The sequence below is a fragment of the Dermacentor variabilis genome, chromosome 11 (genome assembly GCF_050947875.1).
Source record: "Dermacentor variabilis isolate Ectoservices chromosome 11, ASM5094787v1, whole genome shotgun sequence".
Classification (NCBI taxonomy): domain Eukaryota; kingdom Metazoa; phylum Arthropoda; class Arachnida; order Ixodida; family Ixodidae; genus Dermacentor; species Dermacentor variabilis.
In genome coordinates this window covers 19,976,532-19,996,591 of record NC_134578.1, presented here as the reverse complement: position 1 = coordinate 19,996,591, position 20,060 = coordinate 19,976,532, and the positions used below count along the sequence as shown (strand labels likewise).

The window sequence follows — 20,060 nt, the reverse complement described above, 5'->3', positions numbered from 1 at the left end:
TATGAGAACTTTGCCAAGTGAGCACAAATCAATAAGGGACATGGACATAAAATGCCAGAGTCTTCTGCATATCAGCAGAATACAGCAAAGCAGTTCTGCAGAACTCCGAGGTCGAGGAAGTTTCACAAACGGGAAGAACAGTCACCAGCCCGAGATTTGACAAATCTAGGTGCTACTCTTAAGTGAATAACAGCACTATCTTTTTGTCTGCCTTCTCAGAATTGTAGCTTTTGTTGAGCACCCATGCTGTTCTGCAATATTACATAGACATGCATTGAGAAATGCTATCTACAGAGCTGCCAATCAAAATTCAAACACAATGACATGGAGTAAAAGAATGCACATAATGAAAGATTTGAAGTCCTGGAGAGGAGCACACGTGCGATTTATCATTTCACTGTGCATTCATTGTAACTAGAACAGAACACCATGTCTGAATTTTACGCTGTCATTGCCAGAAGCACAGCAGTATGTAAGCACAGTTCTTATAGCAACTGCTCAAGCACACATTCCAAAAAAGGTAAATCGTACCCATGTTCTGCACAGTGACAAAGTACTCGTACAGACACCTCACTACTGTCAAGACAAAAAGCGATGTGCGAAAAATGTTAACTTTTGGGTCTGAATTATTGTGCCAAATTGAAGGCCAAGTGTTGAAGCCCTGTAAAAAAAACGTTTTGCGCAATTTACAACATTGAAATTTATGGCAGCTCAATATCCATGTTCCAGAACACTTGCTTCAGTGCTGAAGGTTTTATAAATTGTGCAGATTACCTAGGCAGAATTTATGATGGCTGCAAGTCTTCACACAAATTGTTGCTTTGAAGCAATGCTTAAATGTGAAACTTACACAGTTTGCCAAAATTTGTAGAGTGAATTGCATATGCAACCATAACTATCGACTGCATACACGTAATATGATGCAGTACTTTTTGTATTGTAGTTTAGCCAGGCATCAAAGGAAAGCATTCACAACTGTGTGTAGAAACATATCTACTATATAGCAAGATGCCACTGAACATGTAGCATCTATAGTTTGGCCTTTCACCTTAGTCAAGTCGAAGGGGTTGAACTTCCAGGTCTTTGCCTGTTCGAAAGTCATAACTTGGATGTAGAAGGTCCAAGATGGGTACTGCTTGTTGGCAATGGCATTGTAGAGGTCACGAATGGAATAGTCGGGGTCCTTGGAAGCGTACTCATCTGCCTTCTGCACAGGCAAGTTCTTGATTTTCTGGTCAGTCTGGAATAAACAAAAACGCTTGGTCAATCCGAGGACGATTTAGCATGTACAGTCAATGTCAGCTGCAGAGTAGCTTCTGACAAGCTGGGCAAGTTTCTCAACAGATTAAAAATGTGCTCCCTGGTGCTTTAATGTCGTGAACACGCTACATGGTAGTCAAATATCTGGTCATGTGATAAAGTAAAAGATATTTCAAAGCCAGTCCCCATATGACCAAAGGTTACATGCAAGTGACATTTGCTGTCTAGTTGGAGGCAAGTAGCAAGTCTAAAGTAGTAGTACAAGTTTATAGAAAGTGCAAAATTGAACTACACAGTTCAGAAATTGACTAATTCATCCAAAAATACTGCTAGCATCTAGAGGGTATTACTGTACTGGCAGTACATTGCATACAGTAAAAACCCTGCAATGAAAGAGCAGAAGCATAAATGTGAAATCAAGAGAAATTACGACAGCAAGAGGGTACACTAGGGACATGTGTCGGTCACGGGTAGAAAATCAGAAGCTTAAGATACTGTTATAGGTAACCACAACTCTGACATGACGATAAATCATGAAGGACTGTGGCCTTAAATCAGCATCAGAATTAGGTCATCGAATGCAGCAACAATCGCGTCGAGCAAATTGTTCCACTCCCTGTCCATGGAAAAAAAAATGCTTACGAACCAGAGTCCGACAACGTGTCAAATTTTTCTGCTCTTGTCTACCCTTTAGGAATGAAGCAAGGGAGTCCTTATATAAAGTCAATTGCACGCATCTTATGACATGCAAATTTAAGATAGGAACACCTAGAAAAGCAACGGTAAATTACTTGGTTGTTCCAAGATGAAGTATTAAGGGCAATTACACCAACAGCAAGGCTGTGCAAATTACTAAAATGAGTGGCATGATTTTGAATGGCTTATAACCTGACAGTAGTATGTTAATCAAGACATGAAGAGTACTCAGCCTCATGCATGACAATAGTACTTCAAAATTTTCATGCATTAAAAAAAATTACACAAATGCTATGATACAGTTGAAGTGCTGAAAGCCAATTGCCGACCTTGTAGTGGAACTTGCAGTAGACAGCTTCACCCTTGGAGTTGACCAGCTTGAAGGTGTGCGAGCCATAGCCATTCATGTGCCTGTAGCCATCAGGGATACCACGGTCAGAGAAGAGGAACATGACCTGGTGCGTGGTCTCTGGGCGGAGGCTGATGAAGTCCCAGAACATGTCGGCATCCTGCACAAAAAATTACGAAAATCACTATGGCATATATGCTGGAATAGCCACTCCTGTTTTGGGAACAGCATTCTGAGGGCACTTGCAATAAAACAAAATGGCTGCAAACAAAAGTGCCAAGTGTCATAACCAGCAAGCAAGTTTTATAGAGCCATCTTACCACTTGCTGCATGGCTAGTAATTAATGCTTGCCCAGGTAAGGAATTCTGTTAAATCAGATGTGTTTTGTTGCCTTGGTATGAATTGATTTATTACAAAAGGCAGCACGTTTATATGCATTAGCACAGTATTTGTCACTACAACAGAATTTGGCCTAAAATACAAAAATTAATGTTATTGATAAAGTGCTTGAATATATAGAGCATTCAGGGATTATTAAACCCCTCAAGCAATATCAAAGGGGAAAAAAAGGATTGTTTTCAAAATGCTGCAATGGCTAAACACACATTTCCAGCATGAAAGTTCTCAATGCCACTAAACGTTATAGGAAGAGCTACCTATTTCAAGTTAAAATGTCACGTTTGAAGTCAGACATCATGAGTACCTGTTTCTTGAAAACAAATTTGACGTTCCCACTCATATTGCTCAGGACAGTACATACAATAGAGAAAAAAATATGTCTATATACACACATGTAAGAAAAAAAAATACAAGGCAAAGGAAATTGTAAGTACGAGCCAAAATTCCAAAAACGAGGTGTACGAAATAAAGATCAATACTCCTATGGGTCCTAAAGCTACTATACTCCGAAGTCTTATTTAAGGCTAATCTGGATTAGTCATGCTCAAGAATTAGGTGCACTGAAAGCAAAGATTTTATCACTATAGACAGGCACCTATAATCATTGCAATTTTGTAGCTGCATCTGTATGTGTAGATGCTAAATGACTAACAGTTCCATTTTTCACAGGCTCATCCAAATGTAGCAATGCACTATTTTGACAAGTTCAGGAAAAAGATGTATGATGAAATGAATGTATGTTGCTACGAAATCATGTCCACATAACGTATCACAGGCAAATAATTGCTATACGCCAAATCTGAGAGTGCACATGTCCTGCATGGTCAATTAACCACAACTTCATGCACCGAAATGACTAGCAAGTTGTATGTTTAAAGCTAAGACTGTCGATAGCTCTTTGTGAAATTAAGCATTTGCTTTCTCCCTGTGCAAGTAGGACCGTAATTATTCAAAAATGAGACAAGGTTTCTTTTATTTTCCAGAACCCTTAGCCTCGAAGTCAGCCTCTGCCTTATATGTGAGACCGATAGATTCAGGTAGTGTGTTAATATGGTGGCAGCTATGCTACATTTCCAGCAAGCCAGATATTAGATGGCAACAAATTGTAGCAACTAATATAGCTTGGCAGATGAAGCAGTCCCATATTTTTGCGCATATCATCTGCACCCGGAATTTGAAAATTTTAATAGTAAAGGCAGGGCACAGGTTATACATGAGGTGCAACTTTAGGTGTAATGCCCCCATAACATGGCACATGTAATGTCATTTACAGCGAATGAGATTACATCTTAATGCCATTTTTGTTGATTCTACACTGGCAAAGTGAATGACATTCACAGCTAATGGCAGTCGCCAATTGAATGAGCTTCCCGAACTCATGCAAGCACGACTTATGTAATCTCGATGACAGGGGGCTTGGACAAAAAGTATGAAATCGATAAGTTAAAACGAAATGTAATCAGAGTAAAGGTTGTCATGATTGCTGTTATGAACTTTAATTTTATGATGTACAGTACGATAATTGAAGTAGTTTGCACAGCTATATTCTTGTTCCCAGTCTCCAACTGGATGCTAGCACCTCTTGTCAGCCACATTTACAAAAGCTAGTCATTTATTTTTCATTTCTGCATATTCTTTTCGAAGTGGTGCCACACTAAAGCCTATCTACCAGCCATGGAAGCCAGTACTGCAGCCTCATCAGCAGAGAATGAGAAGCTAAAAGCAGACTGGACCGACGACAAGACGCGCACGCGCTGCTATAAGTGTGGAAGGACTGCCTCACCAATTAGTACAGGGCGAAGCGCAACCTGAAATTATACATGTCGATAGCCGACGGCCTGTGTGCCAATAAACATCACAATTGCAAATGCAATTTTGTATGCCTGTATAGATAGGGAATGTAAGACCGCAATGACTTCTGATATGAATGTCATTTACTTTGAATCATTTACATCTATCACATGTGCCACATGACACGAGGTATTACAGTGCAAATTTTGCACTTGCTGCTGTAAAGTGCACCTCAAGGGAATGTTTTTATAAATGTAGTTATCTCCTAGGGAGGGCCTTCCAATTATTCGCTATATGGGGCGATCCCAACGGACTTCGAGCATTTTGTTGGCTACTCTATATCCCCTTATATTGGTGTACATACTTAAGAGAAAGCATGAGCTAGGGGTTAACTCTGATGCCGCCTATTTAAATACATGTAAAACACAGAAATGCTTTTATGAGGCAGCCCCAGACTGTTTTCAATTGAATTTGTTGTATTTGAGAGAAAAAACGAAATTCTTGCCATTGTAGAAAGTGGAATACCAATTTAAGCCCTCGATATTTTTTCCAGACATTGCCATAAATTAGCTTGAAAAGAAAAATTGAAGTAGAATGTTTACAAATCCATAACCCTAAATTCAAAACATCAGTTAGGTAAGCTGCATCCATTGGATGCATCTAAAACTGACATATCTGATGTATTGACACCTTATTGACAATGTTTACAAGGGCTGTTCAAGTCTCACACAAATTACTATATTTCACAGGAGGTGTATTATTAGCTGCATCTGACAGAATTGGGGTATTATTTCTGAGTGCAGAATTACTTGGTTACTTGTAAACTTGATTGTTTTGTGTGTGGAACATTTACAATTTTCAATCATCGTCATCAGCCTGGTTATGCCCACTGCAGGGCAAAGGCCTCTCCCATACTTCAACTACCCCGGTCATTTACTAATTGTGGCCATGTTGTCCCACCGACTTGTTAAAAATTAATAATGTTTATTCGAAGAATTCCTGCTCTAAATAAAAATGTTGCTTCTTTTTGCATTTCTCTTCAATGCAAATTTCATCAAATTGAGTGCAGTGGCTGCCAAGGAAAACAAACTACGTTTTCATGTATTTAGAATAGGAGCCCCCAAGCCAACATTCTCTGTAAAGTTTTTACTCTTATGTCAGTCAACTGCACCCTCACCTTATAATCATGATTTGCCTTATATTTGAATAAATGCAACAAGTAAGATGAGCACGCTTTACAGGCCTTGACAGATCTATACAAAATACCAACAATGTACGTAGCCATATCCACCATGACCTTGCACATGTAAAGAATTCAGAAGAGTGACCAACCTTCAGGTGGGTGGCTGGGTTCCGCTTCTGCGTGTGGATGAAGCTGGGGAAGAAGAATGGGTCCCGGATGAAGAAGATGGGGGTGTTGTTGCCAACAAGATCCCAATTGCCTTCGTCAGTGTAGAACTTGACAGCGAAGCCACGAGGATCACGGACAGTGTCTGCCGAGCCACTCTCTCCACCTGAGCACACACACAAGTGCAAGTAGTGTTGAAATTCATGCCTACTTTCACATACTGCCCTGATGAGACAACTGAAATGAAGCAAACATTTTGGTCTCCTGAACATCTGAAGATATTGAACTTGTACAGGTTGGCCACTTGGAAGCGATTCCAAGGTTTCAGCCCTATGTTGCCACCAGGCAGCAGTAAGCATATCATGCATATAATTATTGCCAGAAGTAGGCTTTATTATTCAGTTCTACAGCCCAATATGAAACCCTTATTTGAACTTTAATGACACTAAGTAGATGGGAATTTTTTTTATTCATCCATAGTAGCAACCATCTCTTGAACTCTTTTCAAGCTGAAATTCTTACAAGCGAGGGAGTAAAACTATTACTCTAATGGCTCTCTAGCGTAGGGAGCTCACAAGTGTCTCAAGCTACAGATTAGGTCGTGTGGAATACTCTACAATGTCAATGAACTATGCAGAGCGAGTTGTGCCACCATTTAAGATACAATTCATCTCTGGTGCATTTCAAGAAGCGTCAATAAAACTTTCACACTGCCTTTATGTTTTCTGTTTGTCTTCTGTTTCAACAATATAAGGTACATAAATTTAAATGTTGAATCAGATTTCAAGCAGAGGGCATTTCACAATTCAGTAGATATTTGCAGCCGTTAGGATCCATAGACCATACCTTATTGTATGTACAGAAAACTGGTTAATCTGACCTTGATAGGATCAGCAAAATTGATCGAATTATCCAGCGGCCGAGTTCAATGAAGACAAATCGTCAAAACATCACCGCTTGATTTGGCAGTATTTTCTCGATGCTAACGTGCTCTCAAATTGAATGCATACCGAATTTGTATGGCTTTATATTGCAAAACAATGTGCACCCAAATTTGAGGTGCTCCAGATATTTGAAAATTAGCATGCCTAAGATTCTGGCAATGACAAAGCAGAAACCTGTTGAGTTACTAATAGTGTGTACAGGCTGCAACATATTGACAAGATAACATGTAGCCAACGTATTTGAACTACACATCCATAGCAAAAGACTAACCACTTTGAGGGAGTTTGGAATAGGGGGAGAGGCTCAGCTTTCCCCCTTTAACCTGCGTAAATATTTTGAGCCACCCCACTTCAAAAACACTTTCGAAGACTGACTTCAACTCGTTTCGAGATGCAAGCAGCCGTCGGGAGCGCCGAAATCGCGCATTAAGAGGAAGCTTTTGCTCGGGTGCTCCTGTCTAAATACATGTAAAAGGAGAATTCGTTTTTCTCGGCAACCACTGCACCAAATATGACAAGGTTTGTTCCATTTAAAAGACAATTCGAATTTTCGATTCAGGTTGTCCATTCCTTATTAAAAATTGGCAATAATTGCAAGTTTTCAGATAATGGAACTATCGATTTTACAACTGTAACTCAGCAATGAAAAATGATGTCACAATTGTGTGAATTGCATCTAATAGTACATCTAAGGTGGACAAAATTGATATGTTACACGTGAATCTCAAAAAATTTTGCAATATGGAAATAGGAATGGAGCTCCATGCTTGGGAATTTATGCATAAACTCAGGGCCGTCCAAAGGGCCCGTGAAGCAGCGGTGAGGCTAGCCTACCCGTCCCGATGTGGGAGCAGCCCGCTGCTCCACCGCCTTGAGCGGTAGCATACCTCAGGACCTAAAGTTCTGTCTATACAGCTTTTGTAGAACCCTGGTGCCCAACGCAAGGACTTGACGCAAGATAGAAACAGACATATCGAATTTCTGCGATTTGAATGATCTAATGGGTGCCGTTTACAGAAAAGCGATATCCGTTTTTGATGCAGCGCTATTAGTTCGTAAACTTCGTGCTTCTTCGTACTTTCAAATTTTTGAAAATTCTTTGAATACTCAGGTCCTAAACCAAAATTCCGCTTCTAACAGTCACTAGAGTATAACTTTCTCAACTGCAACAAATTTCATTAAAATCGGCCCGGGGGGTTATCTCAGAAAAGCGTTTCTGCGTTTTACATGTATTTGAATAGGCCGCGTTGGAGTTGGGCCCGAGCTAAAGCTTCCTCTTAAGCCCGTTTCACATGATGCGGTTTTCCTGATGAGTAACGATACGCGTTGTAATTGGTTCCCCGTTGTCGCCGCATGTGCGTTTTCGCAGAGTTGCGCACTCCGAACATCGAAAAATCGCGTGCACGAAGGGTCCGACGGCTCCTATGGCGCAACTGCGCAAGTGTGAAAACGCAAGCAAATCCGCACCACGAGAAACAGGCTTTACGTGACTGCTACATTAGCATGTAAAATACATCTTTGAAATCAGTCTGTAATTAAATCCTGAAAGCGGCGCGTCGTTGTCGCCATCAGAAACAACTTTCTGTGCCGCCATCTTTTGAAGATAATGTCGATGACGCTAGCTTGGACGGTAGGCTGTTGCTGGCGCCGCGAATGCGATTTCAGTTTGCGCGCAACTTCCGCGCATTAGAAACGGGTAAAGAACAGTAACCACTCATTGTGAGCTGCGCGTTTTCATGTCGAAATCGCCTGGAGGCATGTCGAATGTCGGCGTTTCAGAGGGACTTCGTTGCGTTCACTGGACAACTTCCGCGCATTAGAAACGGGTAAAGAACAGTAACCACTCATTGTGAGCTGCGCGTTTTCATGTCGAAATCGCCTGGAGGCATGTCGAATGTCGGCGTTTCAGAGGGACTTCGTTGCGTTCACTGGACAGACGCTGACGCTATTTGGGTCACAATTCATAATATTTTTTCTTTTTTGGGGGGCGGAGCGGAAGGGGTTCAATATTTGGGCCAGACGTGTACGTGGGTGAACAGTAAAGCTTTAATTATGCTGAGAGAACCAATTTCAGGAAATAACGAAATTTCAAAATAACGAAACTTCTGGCCCACAGAAATGTATAGACGCCAACCAGAAACTTCGGTCGGGATCGAGTTAACCGAAAAATTGAAAGTATCGGAAATGAACTATGTACAATTGGCGCCGGAATAACACCGCCACGTTTCTCGTCAACCACTCAACGAGACATTGAGTAACCCGTACACAGGGAACAAACGCCAATTTATTGTTTTAGCCGGTAGTGCCTTATAAGTGGCAAGGGCGCATCTAGAATAACGGACGTTTGTTTTTGTATGAATAAGGAAAAAAAATACGCTTCTTGTAGCACAATGTACATTGAGCGTGTTGCAAAGCACTTTCTGCTTGATTACATGTATATGCAAGCAAGTACACTTGCTCGCATCTAAGTAAGAAACAGGCTAACATATGTTGGACATCTACAGCAACCAGAACAAGTATCTGAAGAAAAGCAAGAAAATATTGCAAACTGTCCTGGTTATTATCAACAGTCGCGTACCGACGGTGGAGAAGCGCACGGCCATGGGAGTCCTCTTGCCAACCTGACTGAAGATGGAGGCCTTGGTGTATTTGGTGATGTCGTGGGTCACTTCAAAGTAGCCGAAAGCTCCGGCGCCCTTGGCGTGGACAACGCGTTCCGGAATACGCTCCCTGGACGGAAAGAACGGACACACGTCAATACGAGGGTCTGCAAATCAAATGCGAGTAATGCAGGAAAAGCAGTCATTGTACGCCAAAAATAAAAAAATCGGTCGGCTCCACCTTCAAGTTGGCGAACCACCCGCCGTGGAGGCCTACAGTGGCTTCGGCTTCGCGCTGCTATAAGCCCGAGGACGAGGGATCGAATCCCGGTTGCGGCGGCTGCCTTTCGATCTAGGCGCAATGCAAGAAAACGCCGATGTGCAGTGCATTGGGTGCACGCTAAGGAACCCCAGGTGGCCAAAATTATTACCGAGTCTCTCCACTACGGCGTGCCTTATAATGATATCTTGGTTTTGGAACACAAAACGCAGAATTTAATGTTGCCGAACCAGTCACTTCACGTCACGGCTTTCGACAGAGCCTGCTCAAGACTGCACTCACTGAGAAAGCTTTCATTGCACTCGAAAGGATACAAACACAAGCTATATAAAGTGCCTTAAAGTTATTTGCGCGCAGGAAGGGGCTCAAACGCGTGTGAGCCGCTACGTCACACCGACATAGCGGCTGTGGTTTGGGAAGGCAAAAAAAAAAGAAGCAACTTTCTGCTTCATTTTCTCTTCAAGTAATCAACGTTTTCCAGTTCAATAAACGACGTTTCAGTTGAATACATTGAAAGCATAATGTCCGTTTAATGTACCTTTAGGTGGTAATTAAAGGCGATGGTTTTAGGTGTCCACACGAATTCTTTGTCACCAACACCTCTACCGCGCCCTCGTACGTTGTCACTGCAACAATGCATGACACGGCGAACATACTTCACGCAGCACCGCAGAAAACATTCTTTTGCGCAACCGGGTATTTCATGTGTCGGCAAATGCAATCACCTAAGCACCGCCCCTTCGCAACACACAAATCCAAATTAGGTCGCGGCTGATGTGCTTTTCTTTGTTTACCATGACGCTTACCATGGCAACATTCTAGCATAGGCAGACACGTACTCGCTACACTGGCTGACACGTGAAACTGAAGGAATCGCCGAGGCACGCTTCACCCACGAAAAGCTTTGTAATGCAGGGAAGCCAGCTTCTCGTTTAGAAGCACTTTCATTATTCTGCGGACACATCCTTTGCACGTGTCCGTGTGACATGCCGAGCGTGTCGGGGCCCTTTGCACAGTACTTCTCGGAACGACATGGATTTTCTGCGATATCACGTTAATTAACCATACCTGCAGGTGCTGAATAACCATACGTAAAAATGGCATCAGTGGGTGTTAACACATCGAGATGAAATACACACCGTATGCGCACAACGGCACACGTACGCGCAAACGTCGTAGGCATTCGCCTCATTTCTGCCTCTTCACCGCCATACCAATATCCTAATGATGCAACCACCTAGGCGACGATTCCATAACAGAGGGGACCAGATTCGATCCGTGCTGAGGCGCCTGTTTGTTTACTGCGGCGCTTACTATTGTCATGGTAACGTTCTCGGTAACGCACACACTACTACTACAAATATTGTCGCACGCGGAACAAAATGCCTCATTGAAACAAGCTTCTCCTGACAGAACGCCTTACTGCAAAAAAAAAAAAAACAGCTTTAAAGTTTTCGAAGGGGGCTGCAGATGGATGTCTTGTGCTTTCCCAGATCGCGAACGTACGAATTCAGTTGCGATGACGAAAGAAGCAGGCACGGTGCATGTATGCTGCTATAGTTACTAGACGTAACAGTGGCAATGCAGTAAAACAGTCGAGACGGTCTACATCGTAAACCTACGCTCAGGCGGAGGCTCATCGTCCTCGTTTGAACATAGCTAGGCGTCTATCACCGTTACCTATCTAACTTTGCCACGACAATGAGTTGCACTGTATCGTGCTTATCGCGCGTTTTTAGCGCAGGTTTGAGCCATTTGTCGCGCTAAAGCTATTTTACCGCGTGCTAAGAAATTCTCTTCTTTAGCATCAACAGACAAAAGTTCAGCGTGAGAGTGAGCTGACAGCAAAAGGCCTTGTACACTCGAGGCTGCTGAAGGCATTGCGAAGACCAGTTCGCTAGCAAAATTACACAACTATTTCACATACGAAAAAAAAAAATTGACAGAGACAGATTGCGAACTTCTGTGTTCGCGCCGCGACAATACGCTGTAACGATTCCGAACGCCTGAAAAACGCTTTAGAACGCATTTTAAATACGGACGGGTTCAGTTTCGTTGCACACAAAGGTACATTCTTTTTAAACAGCCAGCTCTATAGTATTTTCCAGAGACGTGGAGCGTAATATTTAAGGCGGTGAGCAGGTGCTGCACCGGTCCGCACAAGGAATGCTTACGAATCTCACAAACATGCACCTTATCGCGCTGTCACTCTTAAAAAAAAAAAACAGGTCTCGAGAAAGGCAAACTACACACGACCCCCTCAGTCTTTTTTGCTTACTTCAATATTGAACTTGACACGCTTGCTTCGTTTTCTCAGTTTGCCCAGTCGGGTGCAAGAGAACCGCGCTCTACAGGTAGGGTATGTGAAGGTTTCGGCCTATCAGACAGACCAATTGATGCCGCAGAATTTCAAACTATGAACACTGCAGGTGGCAATGTGGCGTCAGTGGTCAGCATGCAACGCGCGCGCGACTGCTCATCTGGCAGGGATATTAATAGATATCATGGTACGTGGATTCGACTGGAGTTATAGTCCGCCTGACTTCGAACGACGACGTGGACACTGCGTTCACGTCCGTGACGTACGCTTGCACCCCCCCCCCCAAACTCCCGCAAGTTAAACCTTCGTGTGAAGTCAATTGTGCTGGCTGCATTCGTTGAAAAGCCACGTGAGAGCGCTACCATCCGGGCACGCATGCACTGAGCGAAACCATTTTCTTTAGATATTTTGCTGCAGAGTTTAAAAAGACAAGCACTTATAGCACATATCAGCACGGTTGTTTCAAGCGACGGGGTTTGAGTCCCAGCACCTGTACCAATTGAGAAGAGGTTTATTGGCGGCTCCTAATGCAAAGGCACAGCGACCGGGAATGGAGAGGCAGCCCGAAGCACTGTCCAAACGGACGCCAGCAATCAACAGCGGGAGCCGAGGCGAGCCGCGCGTTGGCGATGCGGCTGCGCCGCGAGGCGCGTCTTCTTCACACTTTTTAACGCGACAGCGTTAAGGAGCTCGTGTCGCAGAAAAGCCGGTCGTGTCGCAGAAAAGCCGGTCGTGTCGCAGAAAAGCCGGTGTCGTCGGCGGCGTTGGCCGTGAGCGATAAATCACGGCAGGCACTTCATAAATAAAAAGCAACTTCCAAGATGGGCTGGGTGGGAATCGAACCAGGGTCTCCGGAGTGTGAGACGGAGACTTTTTTTAAGTATGGCGTGTAGCGCCGCGTATATTTGGTTCACAAAGTTTTCTTCTTTATTTGCAAACATTTTATCCTCCGCCACTTGCTTTTGTTTCGTTGTTGCTGCCTTTCCAACTTTATCACATCCGTTTTATACGATTCGCGCTGAGCATCTGCTTGAGATTTTATTCGCATCGTCTTTCCCTATCTTTCATCTTAAAGGAAAAAGGATACGCACCTGTCAAAGTGCGCCATTTCGTCCAGAAAGACGACATCTTGCAGCAGCACGGGGCCTCGGGGTCCGACGGTGAGCACATTGGTCTTGTCGGCGACGGGGGCACCCCACGAGGTGGTCAGGGGCTCCGGCTGCACGAACGGTAGAACGAAACCCTTCTTAAGAATGCAAACAGGCACTATAATTGCAAGCAAGAATAATTTCGATTAAGTAAAAATGCGTCCTTAAATATTCTGAAGGCAGCGACGACACTTCGTACTGCGACAACTAGCACCGTTGGAAGCAGCTCGTGAAAAAAAAAAAAACCAATTCTTACGGCCAGGCCTTCCGAGGCTGTCCGCTTCCAGGTATGAACGAAAACTTATCGCAGATATATTAGGCGTAGAGCTTTTCGTACGTTTTTGAGCGGTGTGGAAAGATTAGGTGGAACATCAATGCACCCGCGGCGTTAACTTAGTGACCAGATAGCGTTGCTGTACTTAGCCTGATGACTTGATTCCGGCCGTGGGGGCCGTATTTTGATGTGGGCAAAATGCAAAAAAAACGTCCTGTGTAAATTCTAGCTGATAAAAATTATACCGGAGTCCATTACACCATGCCATGTAACAAGATCGTGGTTTTGGCATGTTAAACTCCATTTTCTTTTATGAGCCAAACAGAAGATTATTTACGTGTGTATGTATTAACGTAGCAACATGTTTGTCTCGAAACCAGTGCAAGACAGTTCCTAGCAAAATGATATGCTTTGAGTGATAACCGAGTTATCCCGCAATAGCGACACGCACCATAAAGTCACGAAAGGTTATAGGCGAAATGTTTTGTAATAATCGCTAGGCGATCATCGCGGGAATTTCGATGTACGCCACTTTTGCGAACCTTGGTCAGGAGAAATCACTGTCCGTTGCCCTATTAATAATGAGTCGTTTTAGAGAAACGTGGTAGTTTTATATTGTGTGGTACATACATAGCACACTTTGCTCGACGAACCAGTCGGCAACATCTCGCACACCATAACACACGCGCATGCACACACAAAAAGATATTGCCGCTGATTCGCTGGACAGTAATGCTGAACTATGTGCCAAAATTCATGGTCCACATCATAATACGTTAACTAATTGCGGGAGGCAGAAACACTATACAAGCGTCCTCTCCCACGACGTCCAAACTGCAGGCGTGAGACGACCACACCCTCGGGTGAAATTGTCGCTCGTACGTTCTTATCGCAAAGTAAAAGCTGGGCCCCATAAACGACGCGTTCGGTATCGTCAAAAATCGGGGCGTGTCCGAATGGAAGAGCGTAACGCTTAACGATCCCTTCTGCATTCGCCAACAGCTTTGCCTCGTGCCTAAAAAGAGGGTGAACGCCTTGAAACTGGTCTTTCAGGCGTGTCTATAGTAACATACAAAGTTTTCCCCCCTCAACGTACCACGCTACGCTCGCACACAAGTTTAAAAAAAAAAAGGAACTAAAGATCAATTTCGCTTTTGTACACGCGACGATGGAAGTCCAGAAGCGAGATTATATATCGTTGATCGGGCACTCCGGTTACAAATTAGGCTTGGATCGCGGTGCGGCCTTCGCCAAGGGAAGTGCGTCGCGAACCTTTTATGAAAGCTTTCAATCCCTTGTCCGCGCGAGTCAATTAAAATGCCTGCCGGCGTTTCTAGGTGGTTCGAAGCAGGAAACCCCCCTTTGGGACTACGTGCGCTTTCAAGGCCGAGACGGGAGGTGTCCGCGCCCGCACGCAGCAGACACGCACTGCGCTGATATCGGGCCGGCGCCACCATCACTTACACAGCTGAAAGAACGAATGTGTAACGAGCAAGGCGCAATAGACCAGGACAGAAGAAGAACACAAACGACTGGACCACAAACCAGAAGAGGACCGCAAACGACAGGCGTCGTTTGTGTTCTGTCCTGGTCTATTGCGCCTTGCTCGTTACACATTGAAGCATGAACCAACTAGCCCAAGCAAGAGTTTTACGTGAAAGAGCGACCAATGGGCCCGTTTTCAGCTACACGACAATTCCTGTTCTTCTGCAAGTCTCTAAGAGGCGAGCGAAAAAGAGATGAAACTGTGACAAACCGAGCATTCAGCACAATTCCCCGGCCACAGAACCGTATACTGCAACTTTCGTCTGTGCCGTCCACACGTCGAAGGCATGTGTAGTTCCCGAGAGACGCAGATATATGTAGAAAAATGCTCGCCTCCGCAATGTCGTCACGAAAACAAGCGAACGCAAACCGGTGGCGCATCTGTACAAGTTTTTTTTTTCCGACTTGTATACAGCGAGGTATTTGCCGCTGCATTCTTAATAAGTTGTCGCCGAATGTAGATGTCCGACCACACGGACTGCAAAGTACACGCTTACACTTGGGGCGGCAGGAAATGATAACTCACTTTACACGAGTACCGCCCAATGTAGGAAGGTCATTGCGATAGTTACCCCCTTACATCGCCTTGCATTGAAATTGTTTCTTATTCCTCCCAGTTTCATCCGCCTGTGTGTGAAGACCGTTTTGGACTTCGCGAACGTGAACTGGACGCAGTCCTAAGCACTTATTAAAGAATCGAAGACCGGCATTTGTGGAAAGATTGGAAGAGACATATGCAACGTTCGCGCTGCACAAATGTGGAAAATTGCTCATCGTGTAAAAACGATGTAAGCGAAGAGAGAGAGACAGAGAGAGAGAGAGAGAGAGAGGAGCGATTGTTAAGAGGAAGAGGCGCTGCAACCCTTTACTGAGCATAGCGCCCAGTGTAAGCGAAAAAAAGACTGCGAACTCGTTGTGCGAACACGTGGATAAGAGGCGGAGCGTGCGGTACCGAATTCAGCGACGTCAAATGCGAACTGGCAAATCTTTTGTAAACCATTAAGCGGAAATGATGTTTGTACCAAGCGGTCACTCGGCATCCCCGTACATAGAGGCGCACACCTTCCTGCCTGCCTGCCCGATGTCACTGCTCAAGGTTGCGCATGCATCTCCAATGTTTTACGTATACGCTCCCGTCTGCGGGGAGCAAAAAAGTTTCGAACGATGCCCTGCTTACTCTGGACGCGGAACAATTAAGTTATAAAGATCAGTAGATGATTGCTTAGCGCTGTGGCCTATTAATTACGGAGATGTCTGAATACGAAGAGCGGGGGATAACCAAACCGACTTCGTAGCTTCGCTTCGTACTTTTCGTGAGGTCTACTCGGGCAAATAATGTCAACTGTTTCGTATAGTAAAATTGTAAACAACAATTTAGCTCTATACCGTCTGAATAATGCATTCTGGTTGTGTGTATGTGCGTTAGATCGAGAGAGAGAGAAAAGAGTACGAGCGCACACGCCAGCGGAGAGTCGCGCTGCTTGTGCAACATTTCACTGTCTATAGTCGGAGCGGATTCGTATTGCTCGTGGCTGCTTGGAATCGTTGCGCATGCAGCTGGAAGCGTACTTTTCTGCAATGTAGGAGGGCATGCGTTTTCGCCACGAGCTTCGTCGTGAGCTTGAATATACGGCACGAATGTGTAACCACCGAACGTCGCCCGCCTACTTTAAACGCTGCGACATAGAACGCTTGCAACGGCAAAACGCGCACGCAGAACTTGCAGCAGCAGATGCAGTACACGTATACTGCAGTGCAGCAGACGGCATGCAGATCAAGAACGGGCTGGTACGAGCACTCTTGTGCATTTGGATAGCTCGCTGGCTAGTTAGGATAAGCTTTTAGCTCAGGCGCTCTTTTACCTAAATTCATAGGAGCGAAGAAATCTGTATGCTCAGCACGTACTGCACAGAATTTGACGAGGTTTTGTTGCAATGAAAAGAAAAAAAATAGAAGCTACCCATAGTAAGGCCGTAGATTTGATTTAGGTAGTATTTCGTTCTTACATAATTGAGAATTGTAGGACAATTTAGAAAGTATAAAGTTTTTTTTCATAAATAAAGAACATTGATTCTGCATAACCAGGACTATAGAAACATCTAAAACAAACCAAATTGAATTATGTATCGCTTTATAATATACCACTGAAGGGGAAGTAGGAATTTCCAAAAAGAATACCTTCGTGGTGTGATGTTTTATTTTCCGCTTGAGATGCCCCAATTCCCGTAGTTTACATAAAATGGGACATCGGTATTGGGACTTACGGATTTTTAAACATAGTCTTAACGAAAATTTTGAATTAAATTTTAAATTTTTGTGCGTTTCCTGCTGTTTGCGGTACATTAATATTTGCCGATCTGTAGACGAGGTTCCTGCATACACGTGAGACAATCTCGTGTCACAAACGAAAAAGATATGGCCTGCTCTTGCCTTCGCAATGTCGTTACCACAGAGCTGTATTTAGTGTTTCAATGTAGCGCCTCCCTTTAACCCTTAAATGTCTAGTATCCTACATGTAGTACACCGATTCTGTTCGGCCTCACTCCACACATCTCATAGAAAAGAACAAAGCTCCTAGCGTGCAATCACGAGGTGATAACTATCACCAATGTGCGTATAACTAGTGTGTAGACCTTTCACATGACGCAGCACTCAGTTGAACAGTTCGGCACGCTGCATATCGTAGTCGTGAACGGACTTACCGGAGGTTCAGGATGTGCGTTCGGAATGTGTGCAACGAAATGAATTCATCTAATGCCCATCCCTTCGAGCAATCCAGACCAATGATTAGAATTGCGGTATCTGTCACGGGCGATATTTTTTTGAAGTAGTGCTAACGTAAAAAAAAAGGGGGGGGCGGGTTACAATGTACGTATCCACAAAAGCAAGAAAATAGGCAAGAAAAACCGATACAAGAATCACAAGAAATCATACAAAGCAGAACAAATAGAGAGCGCGGTGTTTGTTCCTAAATCCAGTAGAGGCAGGCTCTCGAGGCCTGCCCGAGCAAGTTGAGAAAATTGTGCACGAAGCGCCAACGTCACTCGGTTGTTTGCGCTAGCTACTGGTACGATTATATCTCGTTTTCCTCATATAGCGCCCTTCGTTCGAAATGTGTACGTGCTTCTGAGTGCAAGCGAAAGCGGAACCTTGAAGGGGAATTCGTTCGTTACAGGTGAAGCAGAAATCCGGGCATGCCAGACGGGAAGCCGACCGTACAGACAAGGAGGTCCTGCGTAGCAGCAAACACCGCCGCAGAAAGGGGGGGCCCCAGAAGGCAAAGAGGACGCCCGAAAACCAGCCAAGCCGGATCGGCCAAACTGGCCGGGCCAATTTGAAGAGGCAAGCGGGCTCGCGTGAAGCAAAGGTAAACGAGACAGGGGACGAGGGGGCCCTCCCCGCCTCGGCAAAGTGAGGAGGCCGGAAAGCGCGTCTGCAAACGTCTGAATGCTACGTCGTCTGCTGAAGTAGACATGTTCCCCGAAGAAATCGACGCCGACGTAGAGGAATTGTTAAAAAAAAAACAAAATTGACGTTTCGGTCCCTATCAAGCTCCCGTGGAAGGAACCAAAACGTCGGGGTTTTATAGAAAAATTTCCACGTTGGTCCGCATGAGTTCCGTTTTCTTAACTGATCCAGACCAGACGAGATGTCGTCAAAAGCTCGACATTTAACAGGGTCTGAGAGTTCGTAAGCTTCGTTAACGTAAGGCTAGCGAATACAATACTGCTAGTAAAAGCCATGATTAAGTTACACGTAGAGGTGCATGCGGACGACGCGTACTGTCGCGAAGATTTCCGGCAATGCATTGCAATAATACGTTTAGTTAGTTCACCTGGTGCTAATGTCTTCAGGCACACTTAACGCGGGAATGCTTATGAAAGAGCACGTTGTCAATTCAATATACGGTCCGCAAGTAATTTTATAAATCGCAGGCAATAGGCTATCGCAGCCTACACTGAAAACACGCTGTCACTTTAACGGCCTTGATTTCTTTTTTTTTCATTTTTGAAAAGCCATTCGCGTCGTTCCGACAAGACGTTTTATCACCGCGAACACGGGAAGGAGAGAGTCAGGAATAAAAAGAAAAAAAAGAAGTACTTAGGGTAATAAAGAGATTCGACTGACTGTCGCACTGTGCAGTACGTCATAGTGTACGCCTTACAAAATGACAAGCCTGCCGACATTTTGATGGTCAATGCTTGGAAATAGAGCCACGAAAATATGTCCCCGATTTACTGTAAGATTATTTTACAATATGGTGTTTTGTTTTCATACATTGGTCGGGACGCTTTGATTGCTGTCGTAGTGCCCAAGTAACATTACGTAACAAGAGCGTATTTAGAAGCAATGCCAGCACGTTTAACACATACTTGGGCTTTACTGTCTAAAGGAAGCGTCTTACATTTGGAGGAGGTGCGTAAGCATCGGAAGAAGCAATTATCTCTGAGTTTTTTTTTACTTCTACCGAACGGTAGATTCTTTACAATTTTAATTCTGTTTTAATGAAAAAAAATGTGCACTCAAGGTTACAGTGACGATAGTGTACGATCCAGATCATCAGCACCGTCCATCAACGTTCAGTGATAACCAATATCTTTCAAACGCACTTCCTATTCAATATTATTACAGTTCCAATACATCGGATAAGTTTTCAGTTCTGCCCCGTTTCAGCAAGAAGGTCGGGCAAGCTCGCGATTACTGCAGGCAGTAGCGGGAGCGTCAAGGTTCAGTGCTTCTTGGCCGATTAGCATTGATCGCGTGCAAGATAATTAACCCTGAAGCTACCGCTGCAAAAAAAAAAAAAATATACCCCATTTCCCCAGTATCCAACCCCATCAGAATTATGGGAACTTACGGGTCTTCATATGGGCAACCAGCGCTGAAACATCTCATGTGAGCAACACTGCCATAATACGCCACCTAGCGAGCGGAGGAAGCAGTTTTCAGTAGCACATGCTTTCGCGTCAGCAAGTTCACCGCTTGCTTGAGGTATACGTATTCAGACTGGGTACTGGCATGATCGACCGTTGGAGCCCATGCGCTCGTTGCAACACGCTTGACAATAGACAATGATTGGTTGGGCGCATCGGGTCGAAGCAGAC

General features: G+C 44.3%; 1 protein-coding gene across 3 annotated transcripts in view; it reads right to left on the bottom strand.

Moving 5' to 3' along the window:
- The window catches only part of Cat (Catalase), a 57,973-nt gene that overhangs the window by 14,097 nt on the left and 23,816 nt on the right, over positions 1 to 20,060 (bottom strand). For all 3 annotated transcript variants that reach the window (XR_012824405.1, XM_075674388.1, XM_075674389.1), the window contains exons 2-6: positions 13,080 to 13,207; positions 9,367 to 9,518; positions 5,829 to 6,010; positions 2,286 to 2,465; positions 1,049 to 1,240 (exon numbers count right to left, since the gene is read on the bottom strand). Coding sequence is in view for 2 of the 3 variants with exons in the window: in XM_075674388.1 (XP_075530503.1) it covers positions 1,049 to 1,240; positions 2,286 to 2,465; positions 5,829 to 6,010; positions 9,367 to 9,518; positions 13,080 to 13,207 (834 nt within the window). In the remaining variant the exon portion in view is untranslated. The remainder of the gene's footprint in view (positions 1 to 1,048; positions 1,241 to 2,285; positions 2,466 to 5,828; positions 6,011 to 9,366; positions 9,519 to 13,079; positions 13,208 to 20,060) is intronic.